At 42.3% G+C, this 11,807-nt stretch overlaps 1 protein-coding gene across 1 annotated transcript; it reads left to right on the forward strand.

The window, feature by feature from the left end:
- Window positions 1-7,691: 7,691 nt before the first annotated feature.
- nrl (neural retina leucine zipper) lies at window positions 7,692-10,776 on the forward strand. The gene is made up of 4 exons (XM_046050023.1): window positions 7,692-8,312; window positions 8,436-8,723; window positions 9,980-10,195; window positions 10,615-10,776. The coding sequence occupies exons 1-4, from the start codon at window positions 7,692-7,694 to the stop codon at window positions 10,774-10,776; spliced, it is 1,287 nt and encodes a 428-aa protein (XP_045905979.1).
- Window positions 10,777-11,807: the final 1,031 nt, after the last annotated feature.

The raw sequence follows: 11,807 nt of genomic DNA on the forward strand, positions 1-11,807 counted from the left end.
ACTGAATGGATAGTAAAAAATAAAATTAAAAGAAGTAAAAAAAAAAACAAAAAAAAAAACTACAGTACTTTTTCTTGAAATGTTATTTACTTTTTATCTACCCCTTATTCTTCAACCCTTTTCAGCAGTTTCATTAATCTTTTGTCATTTGTGACTAATTTATGACTAATCACATTGATCTAGGATTACATAGGTTAAATCAAACCATTAAAACATTTTTTGGCTTAAGCCTGATTATGAAGTGACTTCATATACCTTCTCACTCTGTCATTTAACAGCCTGCGTGTGTGTGTGTGTGTGTGTCTGTGTCTGTGTGTGTGTCTGTGTGTGCACGCACACACGTGTGTGTGTGTGTGTCTGTGTGTGTGTCTGTGTGTGTGTCTGTGTGTGCGCGTGCACACGTGTGTGTCTGTGTGTGTAGAGAGTGAAGGAGACAGATCCTCAGAGGGAGGGAGGGGACTCCTCTTGAGGTGAGACGTGTAAGCCTGCCGCTTGTAGCAGAGTTAGTCGGGATTAGGACATGTATCTGTGGGATAAGGCTGAGTTAGTGGGACCCTACAGGCCTCCACCTCACACCATCTGTCCAAACAGTCCTGGCCTGTCCACAACTCTGTCACTCTCTCGTTCCCTCTGTCCTGTCTGTCAATACTCTCTCATTCACTTCTACTTCTACTTGTGTGCTGTGTCTTCTCCTATTTTCCAAAAAAATCCTCTCCTCTGCTTGTGGTTCAATCTCGTTCTGAGTTTCTCCCTCTTCAGCAGCTCCCATTTCATGACCCCAGTTGGCCCTTAGAGCTTCTCAGAGGATAATAGCTGGAGGATATGAAACCGGGGTTTACAGGGTGATTGAGAGGTTAGCTTCCCATTAAGGGGGTTTTGGGCAGTGACTGAAGACGCTCAAGCTTAAAGGGTCAGTTCACCCAAATCACTAAAACATATTTTTTTCACTTGAAGATAGTTTGGGTTTTATTAGTTAAAGTTTTGAGATATTTCTTTGGGTTTTCTGCTACTACCCCAATACAATGGAGCTGGATGCAATTTTGTAACTGGTAACTCTGTATAATGGTGTGTTCCATTTACCTCGGAAGCTGGAGATCAGAGCTGAGCATAACGTCATACTCAAGTTGACGACTGTTTCAAGTCGGAAAACCTTGCTCGGCCAGCCATTGTTTACAACTAGCCAGGTTGTGCCGGTTGATAATGCATTGTGCGGTATTTACTCATACTAAACACAGTAGCAACATGTCCACAGAGCCATCTCTGATCATGAAGTCGGGGGAGTGTGGTTCTCCCTACTTTCCAAGCCGGGAATCCAATTTAAGGAGGCGTTCCCTTTGAAATTTCTGACTTTGAACTCGGAAATTCCAACTTCCCATGTCAAATGGAACGTACCAGTATTCACATACTAGCAGTGTTCATTGGAAGTTAAGTCTTTGTTAGACCCAATAAATCTGTTGACACTGAACTAACACTTTAAAGGAATTGTTTTACATTTTGGGAAATGTATTTATAGTTATTCAACTTCTTGCAGAGAGAAAGAAGAGAAGGCTGATACCACTCTTATGACTGTACACTAAATTTGAAGCTACAGCCAGCAGCTGTTTAGCTTTGCTTAGCATAAATACAGGGAGCGGGGGCAAATAGATATCCTGGCTCTGTCCAGGTAAAAAAGGTAAATAAGCTTTATAGGTGCTAGTAGGCGACCTGTCCAGGGTGTACCCCGCCTTGCGCCCGATGTCAGCTGGGATTGGCTCCAGCCCCCACGCGACCCTGTATGCAGGATAAGCGGTTGACGATGGATGGATGGATGGATGGTGCTAGTAGGCAGATGTCTATCACCATTAGACAGGCGCAGGGTAGCTGTTTCCAATCTTAAACTATAGTTAACATTTCTTCACTCTAGTTTAAATACAACTCTCATGTCTAAGTAAATTTGAAGCTACAGCCAGCAGCTGTTTAGCTTTGCTTAGCATAAATACAGGGAGCGGGGGCAAACAGATATCCTGGCTCTGTCCAGGTAAAAAAGGTAAATAAGCTTTATAGGTGCTAGTAGGCAGATGTCACATTTCTTCACTCTAGTTTAAATACAACTCTCATGTCTATAAGTAAATTTGAAGCTAACACCAGCTGCCGATTAGTTCAATTTATTCCCGAATTACGTCTTTGATGGGCACTGTAACTTCCTAGATTCTCTGCTGGAAGCAAGACTATGCATACTTCCCAAATGTTAAACGATCCCTTTAAAAAAAATCTGAGGACCACTGCCCAAAAGCCCTAAAATCTTTGTCAGTGTTTTTTATTCTTAGCTGAGATAACCGTAACTATTTTCACACTTTAGTTTCGATGCTTTCAAATCTAAAGTCAACAGCTAGTTAGCTTAGCACAAGGACTGGATACAGGGGGAAACATCTACTTACCTTAACAAAATACACCTATCAACACCTCTAAAGCTCACTAATTAACATGTCATATATCTCATTTGTTTAATTCATATAAAAAACACATTGGTTATGTGCTCTATTTATTTGCTGGGTGCAGAAACTCCTGGATTTTTTTGGTGGTTGCCTGTGACAGCAGGACTCCAGGAAGCAAGAAAGCAAATACACACATTTCCCAAAATGGCAAAATGGTCCATTAAAATCCCAACAACCTTGCGTTTGTTTTCCCAAAGGCCCAAAAATGTTTGTCAATGCTTCTGCTGGGAAAAGTTCTGTACATGTGCACCGGGAATTTGTGTGAAAAGTTCTTAAATTAAATTAACTGAAGAAATCCACCACACATTCATAGGATATATAAAGCCTGCAAACAGAATACAACCATGACAGCATCTACTACTCACAACTACCTCTATCCATCATGATAATCACGGGGTGGGATCCAAAAGGGCTAATTACTTAAATACACCTCTAGAAATAAGGCTGCAGAGTAACAGTGAACAGGCTATAAATCGAGTACAACCTGAACGTGAGGTTCACTGAGATGCATCTCAGTGGCTACAGGACAAACATGTGTATGGCTGCAGATGAAGGAGTGGTGGTGTGTTTGGTATGAAGTATGAGGTAAGTTCCTCTGTGTCTCTCCCTCTCTTTGTCCCTCACCCTCATGGGAGGCCCTGTTGGTTTAGCTGCTAAGCTTTCCCCGGAAACACAAATGATGGACAGATAGAGAGTTTAAAATAGGGAAAGAGAGGAAGACAAAATGAATGAAGAGAGTAGAAACTGTTTTAAGGTAATTTTTTTAATGTAGCATTTACATTTTACTCATCCCTCAATATGTTCTCTGCTCATCGGAGATCTTAATTTTTGTCAAACTGAAAAATAGTTAAATCCTGTTCATGCTACTTGTGCTATTTACATGAGTCAGCATGTCTGGTTGCCTTAAAGGTTTTGTTTACTGTTCAAATCAGATTTGTGAAGGCACTATTAACTCACTGATTCCTTAACGAGACACCATTAAGACACAGAGAGACTCCGGATTAACAAGTTTAGCTTTTAAGGAGCATTGAGAAACGCTTGTTGTGCGTTTCTCTGCTCGGCGGAATTAAAAGGGTTGAAAAAAAACAGTATTCATTGACAGATTTTGAGCCTAACTGCAAGCGGCAGGGCAGTGTGGAGACACAGGGGGTGCTAATTTGTGAGAACAAAAACAAACCCCTTTGTGGAAATCAGCAGCACTGCTTTGTTTGCCCACAGGAAATTTTGCAGCTAAAAAGTTTCTCTGCAGAGAGAATTTCAAGTAATTTAGCTGTTCACTGATGGATCTTCACATTACATGATTCTGTTTTGATTACAGTGCCAAAAACCACAGTAATTATGCGTTACATCTTTTAAGCTTTTATTAACAATACACTATGTTATTGGATTTTATTACTTAATGTTGTAGTTTGTCAATGTGAAGCCAATTTAGGTACTTTATACACTGCTGGTTGGACTATAGCGCAGCATCATTAATTTGAAAAGTAATTATTATCTAAAGCTGTTTAATAAATGTGTTGTAAAAGGTGCAATGTTTCTCTAAAAAGCAGCATGAAATAAAAATACTTTAAATCAAAATGTGTACTTAAAGACAGTAGTTAAGTAAATGCACTTAGTTATATTCTACCACTGTTTGGACCTGACTGGAATTCACCAGCCTTGACACAAAAAAACAAACAACCCAATCATGTAGTTTCAAAAGACTTTTTGAATTAAGTAAAAGCATGCTTCTAACAGCTAAGAGGGTTTTGTCTCTATATATTCTGTGCTTCTTGGATGAGTAAAACATCATCAGGTCTACAATTTCAGTCAAGTGGAAAGGTCATTTCATCTTGACGTTGATATTCAGCTCCAGCTTGTTCCAGCTTGTCTGTCTGCATCATGTTCTGCATGTTCTGCTGTCCCAGACAGTATATATGTTTGGACGTACAGTATTTGCTATCAGGCTCAGGTCTATAGCTGTGAGAATCCACTGTGAGGCAGTACAGAGTCTACAGTCCAACTTGAGCCAACTCAACTGTCAGGACTTTGTTTTACTCTGTGAGAAATGACAAAACCTTATTTTTTGATGACAAACTGAATCTAAGCTGACACCATGACTTGTTGTTGTGCGGAGGAGTGTGTGACACCTGACGTGATTTAGCATGTGATGAAACACCTGACATGCGTCTGCGTGGGAATGTGTGTGTGTGTGTGTGTGTGTGAGAGAGAGAGAGAGAGACAGACAGATATTAGCAAAGAGAAAGACACAAAAAGTAAGAGATGAAGACTTAAATAAGAATAGAGAAAGAACTAAAGAGACAGACAGACAGTAAGAGAGAAAAAACAGAGAGAGAGAGAGGAGGGGATTGTTGCAAACAGGGATTTGCAGCAGAGGGGAAAGAAAGAAAGGGGGCAGTGGCACTCAGTGACAGAGTGCTATACACACTCACATGCGCACACACACACACACACACACACACACACACACACACACACACACTCTGTTTCCTCTGTGTCTCCAAACGTGTCAGTCAACCAGTCAGTTGATTATTTGTGTGTGTGTGGTGGGGGGATGTTGAAAAGAGCTCGAAACCATCCTTCATCTCTATGACCGACGGTAAGATCATTTCATTCACTCTGGCTTGTCTTGTCTCTCATGTCAGGCCTTTATCTTTCCTTGCTTTCCTTCTACTTTTTTCTCTCTTGTGTGTGTGTGTAGCTCTATTTTGGCTGGCTTTTTTTGCCGTGACTCTGGTCCACAGCCAGATTGAGGCCTCCATGGAGCCCTGTCACTGTTTGCTTTCTTTTACAATCCATTTTGAACGGGAGGCAAAACTAATGAGCTGTGCAGCAGAGGCACTAGTAAAAGGTGGATTTTTGATTAGATGTTCATTTTAATACTTTTATATTTATATTTTAATGCTTTTATCTTTGAAGGCAGATAATAGAGTGTTGTTGGAGGAAATAGCTTTGCTCTTCTACAGCTTTCTTTGATGTAGTTATGACTGTATAATACTGGAAATACTGAACCTGTCATTGATGTTCTGAGATACTTAGTCTTTTAAGTTTGTTCAACTGTGTAAGAATGTTATGAATTGTTAGATGAATTTTTAATTTATTTGCCACCTTTAAAACAGTATAACCTGTAAGTTATTCTATAATTTTATGTAACTTTTAAGGATATGTCCATCCGAAACAAGTTTCGGATCTTGAATCTGACCAGACTAAACAGAAAAGAACAAGTTCAAAAGTTCTGATACATAACATTTAAGGCTTAACATCAGCTTCAGCCAAAAGTTAGCTCTTTTTTGCCCCTCTGGCTGAATAAAAATGTTGTTTCGTTTCATATTAGAAAGTCTTGGGCTCTGGATTAAAGTCTGAACCGGTTGATAATTGGATTTGGTCTCTGAGACTTGTGGATCTTTCTGTCAAAAATGATTAAGCCCTCTCAATTCTTGTGCTTCAGTTGGTTATGTGTTCAGCAGGCAGATCTTTCTAGAATTATTACATGTTATTTCTATTGTGTGTGTGATTACATTTGGGCAATAACCTGCAATGATTTCTATTTAGAGATGAATACAATGCTTGGCAGGTAAAAGAGGATGAGCCTTTAAAAAATTATATTTTGATAAACAAATTTTTGTATTTTCTTCACACACAGAGTGGTCTCTTTCACAGATGAGATTTGGTATGTCCAGAAAGAGGCAATGTGAGGATCATTGTTTGTCACTCTTACAACAGAAATGATATTGCACGTGTTGAACAGGCAGGCACAAATGATGAAGAACGTAAAAGTTTGGAGACTCAGGAAGTTCTGGTTTGTCTGTAGATGTCACAAATGTTTGCACATGCAGGTGAATGTGTGTATGTGTTTTTAGTCCTATACATGCACATGTACGTACCTTTACATAAGATGTTGGACAGGGGGATATGCTGCAGATAAGCGTCTTAATATAACGCATCAAACAGGCCTGACACACAGTCTGACTTCATGTTGAAGAAAGTCACAGTGACCTTTTTATCAAGGCCTTTATGTTACAAATTATCTTTTGAACTGAATTGTGAGAATTGTGCAACACAACAGCCAAAACACTTCAGACATCAGTGTTGAATTTTTATACTCCAGACAATGGCATGGGTTTAAGATCTGAATAAACAAATATATATAATAGAAAATGGCTGCCACTGTCTAATAAGGCTTTATCAAGGGTTGAGATAATGTAATTTGTTTATAGGTCATTTACAGGCTAGTTCTGAGAACAACTTTCTGGTTGCCAGGTTGTTACAAATCCTCCGCCGGCACTGGAAAATGCTTTGCCCTTTTAGCTATCTCTTTAAATCAATATGAAGTACCTTTAAATGGACTTAATACATGAACTTACAGTATTAAGTTCATGTTGATACGTTGGTGGATTTTGGCGGTCAAACAGTTCATTTTCTGATTAATTTAAGGGATAACTAAAGCAAAGCAAGTAGCCTCTCATGCTTGAGAAAGATTTTACACAACCTGACAACTGACAAAGCTGTTCTTATTAATAGCTTACAGCTTGGCTTAAAACTGATCTATAAAGCATTTGTGAAAGATTTAAAAGGAAGTCCACCAATTTTGGGAAGTAGCCTACAACTGCATATATGAAAAAAGTTGTATAGACTTTTAGTAGAGTCTTTTGTGGCTTCAGAGGGAACTGAAAGTCAGATAAATTACCTCAAGTAATCTGGGAGGGCGGTGAATTTGGACAGGACCGAGTTTACTGTCTGTAGCCCGTTCCTCCTCTCTGCTTGAGGCTAGCAGCTCAAAGATACATTGGCCGCTACTAGCATAACACCTAAATCGCAGGTCGACTTTTTGGCAGTAGAGTTGCATTGTGGGTAATGTAAGGGAAGGCTTTGACAAGGAAGCAGAATAAGTATATAATAAAAGACAATATCTGTGGTTCTGCTGCATTAGAAAGTCTAATGCTAAATCTGAAAGGCACCTGAAAAACATGTAACACCATTCCTTTCTCTGGTCCCTGTATCCCAAACCCTTTTTTTTTTTCATTCAGGACAAGAGAAACAAAGACCAGGACAGGGGGACATACAGTTTCTCACGGAGGAAAACCAACCAGTCTACTTCCTGACGTCACTAGTGCTGCTGTCTATGAGCTGCACTGAGGCAGAGGAGTGGACTTTCCTGCAATCCTGACACACGGGAAATCCCTGTTGAAGCTCCCCTCAGCAGCAGCAGCAGACACCATGTCCTCTCCTTCCCTCCCCATGCCCTCTCTCCCCCCCAGCCCTCTGGCCATGGAGTACCTAAATGATTTTGACCTCCTCAAGTTTGAGGTAAAACCTGACACCCCTCCACTCCCTCCTCCATGTGCGTATCCCAAATCTGGCCTCTCCCACGACCCCTCCAGCTCTCCATACACCAGCCATCCTCCGCAGGACTCCAGTTTAAGCTCCAGTCCTTACAACTCGCTGCCACCCTCACCGACGCTTAGCGACGCCCACCCGCCCCCTTCGGGCTCCTCATCCCTCTCTTCGTCATCCTCCTCCATCTCCTTCCCCCTCTCCATCTCCAACAGCTTCACCTCCTCAGGCATCAGCTCGGGCTCTCAGGGGAACGTGGAAGGCAGCCCGGCCCACAGCGGGCCTCAGGGTCCCACCCCGGCGTCGCTGGAGGATCTGATCTGGCTGGCAGCACTGCAGCAACAGTTTGGAGGAGAGGTGACGGGGCCCGCCACTTTGCTTGGAGCCTTGGGAGGAGTGCCAGAGCGAGGGGACAGAGAGAGGGGCCAGGTGAATGGCTTTCTGGGCTGTGAGGATGCTGTGGAGGCTTTACTGAACTCAGCTGCTGCAGCTGTCAGCTCACAGGTAATCTGTCATTTCTACCTCATGACTCTTCTTCTTACACAGAATGTTGTCATGAACAAGTTGACCTTTATCGTCTCTCCTGTACTGCTTCTTTTTCATCTCCTGTCTCCGTCCTCGCTTCAGTTTCCAGGTCTTTCTCAGAGTTCAAGCAGCAACCTGGGAGACTCAAGCAGCGACAGCGGAGGCGACATCTCCTGCGCCAAAGGGACAGACATGTGCCATCGTCCGCTGGTCTTCCTCTCATCGGCCCCTCCCTCGCTCCCCAACGCCGCCCCTGCCTCAGCTCCCTACCCGCAAGCCCTCAGCCCCCAGGGCCGCCTTCATCACCACCAGCATCACCATCATCAGCACCACCCGCACCACCCCATGCATGGCAGCCATCACCATCATCACCACCCACAAATGAATCAGGTACACGGGGGAATCACTTACGCACGCCAATCCAGATTGGTAGGTTGTTAATGATAATGACGCTCAACAGGAAGATTGAGAGATTTTTGGAGGTGAAAGATTTGATGCGAGAGAACAGTGACACTTGTCACATTAGAGGGCTGAGCGGAAGGAGAGAGGGATCCACCAGGGATCGTGCAGTGTGAAGGATTAGGATTAGGACATTAGAAATATGGTTATTAATGTCTTCTGCCTCTCGGATTGCTCTACATGGCAACAATGAGTGACTTTGAGGGAACAAAGTCTTGATTTTACATGAAAGAAACAGATGTTTATCGGTAACTTTTTACCCCCCTTAGCATTTATAAGCCCTACATGCACATTTAATGTATGGTTTATAACACATTGAGTTTTTAAGTGTTTTTTAATTTTTTAAGTGTTTTTTAATTTACAGTATTCGTCAGTTATTGCAACTTCTGCTATGAAGACATATTATTACAACTGTGTTTTACTGTATTGTCATTCAAGTAAGGGTTGCCCATGGGAGGAGATATAGTTGTTGACAAATGAATAAATAAACATTTGTTCACAACTAGCCAATTTTGTACCATTTTTTAAAAAGAATTCAACATACTGCTTATAAATGCAAACAATTGGGGTTTATTTGGGGCTTTTTTTTTGCAATTTTAGATCCCTCTGTATTTGAAAATTCCTCCACAGACACTTTATAACAAGCTTTGAACATTTACACAAGCCAGTTCTTAATCTTTAAACTGATTAAAATGGATAATTATCTAAAAACTAACGCTTTAAATCACCAAATGTGCTTGGAGGAAAAATCAATTGCAACTTAATCAAACAAAAGTCTTGAATGCTACTTTCTGAATGTGATTTCAATTGGTAAACAAACTGTAATCTGTGTTCTGGTCGATCAAGATGTCTGGCTGGATCTCTATATGGAGCACAGTGATGGCTTATGATAATATCTGCTATTATTGCTGTGCCTAATCCTGATAACTGTCACCCACACTTTGTCAGATTACATGGCAGATTATGGACATGTGGTGCCGAAATGTGCCCCCTGACAGACACACACGGAGTACAACGCATCACGTGTCCACCAGTCATACCCCAGTTAGATATTTAAGTCTGAATCTTGGATAATACACTCATCTAACTGTGGACACTTCAGTCATTCCCAAGCATGTGTCTCACTGCCAAAGAACACTGAGCAAAAGCATATTCTCTCTGTTGTGTTTTCTCCATCTGCTCGGCAGTGCGGGGCCAATGAGCGCTTCTCTGATGAGCAGCTGGTGAGCCTGTCGGTGCGGGAGCTGAACCGGCACCTGCGTGGAGTGAGCAAGGATGAGGTGGTGCGCTTGAAGCAGAAGCGACGCACGCTAAAGAACCGCGGCTATGCCCAGTCCTGCCGCTACAAGCGCTTACAGCACCGCCACGCTCTGGAGTCAGAGAAACATGTGCTCACACAACAGGTACACACACACACACACACACACACATATGCTTGCATTTATGACAAGCTTCCTCTCTCAGTCTGCGCTCATTCAAACTGTGTCTGACTTAATCCTAAATCCAATTTAATTTAGAAATTTGGATTTTATGATGAGGAAAACAACAAACATCCAGTGTCTGGCATTATGGCCTCAATCCCAGCCTATACTTCCTGATGGTATATGTAGGGGCATTGGACTGTGGAGGAGGGGTGGTGGCTGGGGGGACATAAAGATATTAGAACATATAGCCATTGATGTGGGCAGGGGCCCAGAGAGAAAGCTTATTTACAGGGCCCAGATTTTTGTGCGATGCCGCTGAGTATATGGCCTGAATACTAAGTGAGCATCCTTGCACTGTGGCTCTCTCAGAAACGCTGATTGTGTCCTCCCCTCCTCAGCTGGAACAACTACAGTGCGAGCTGACTCGAGTGCTGAGGGAGAGAGACGCCTACAAGTCCCGCTACGAGAAGCTCCTCAGCACGAACCACGGCATCGGCGGCGACGCCCCACCGACCCGCAACAGCAACCCACCTTCCCCACCCCCTGACTACTTCCTCTGAGTGTAACCCACAGGGGAAGGGAAGAGAAAGAAAAAACACACACAGAGGAATGAGTAACAGACCAGCCAACATGGAGCAAATCAATGATGAGTAATCAGACTTGGGGAAGAAAACAAGGATGTGTACGTGTGTGTGTGTGTGTGTGTGTGTGTGTGTGTGTGTGCAAGTCTGTGTGTGTGAGAGAGAAAGTGACAGCGAGACACTGGCGGGTGGTTTTGGGGCGATACAACTGTGAAATCCACCCCTGAATTGATTCAAGGGGAGCTGACTGTTAATTCATAGGGTTAGACTCAGCTCTAGGCTTCCTCACGGACACAAGTTTTACTTCACTGTGAATGATATAGTTGCACAAAAACTGGCTAAGAGCTCTTTCACGTATTTTGCTTGTGATCTCGGTGCTACAGCGGACAAAAACGACTATGAAAATGGATCGAAAAAAGCTTTACCTTGCATTGAAACATATCAATAGTCCCTGACAGCGCTGAGCATATTATCTATGCAATATTATCTAGCTGCAATGTACTATCTCCAAATGAGTGGTTGAGGCTCAAACTGTAGTTGTGTTTTTTTTTTTATAATAAGCTGCTAAAGCTGCAGAAGTCTGAGTAGTGCAGTGGTGCTGGATGTGGAGTGGTATGGGCTTGGATAAAGTATCCACGGCATGCAGTTGTATTTGCCAGCTAATATTTCACAGTTGCCTACCAAAGTGTTTAAGCTCACCAAGACTTGTTATTCTTTGTAAGATGAATAATCATAGATTAAAGAATGTACAAGGATACCTTTCATGGGAACCTACCAGTGATTGTGCTAAATCAATAGTGGGGATATTGCTCTTTTGTTTTAGCAAAAAACTAATCGGAAATGGCGACTTTTCAGCCATTAACAGCAACAGAAAAAGACTTGCTGTTTGCTCTCAACAATGGGTTTTTACATGACAAGAAGGGGAGCTGGTGTGCTCGACTAAAGCAACTCTCGGACTTAGAGAGAAAGAAACCCATCGCAGCAGGCGAAAAGAGTGTGGCATGATTTGT

This window comes from Micropterus dolomieu, linkage group LG05 (genome assembly GCF_021292245.1).
Source record: "Micropterus dolomieu isolate WLL.071019.BEF.003 ecotype Adirondacks linkage group LG05, ASM2129224v1, whole genome shotgun sequence".
Taxonomy (NCBI): Eukaryota; Metazoa; Chordata; class Actinopteri; order Centrarchiformes; family Centrarchidae; genus Micropterus; species Micropterus dolomieu.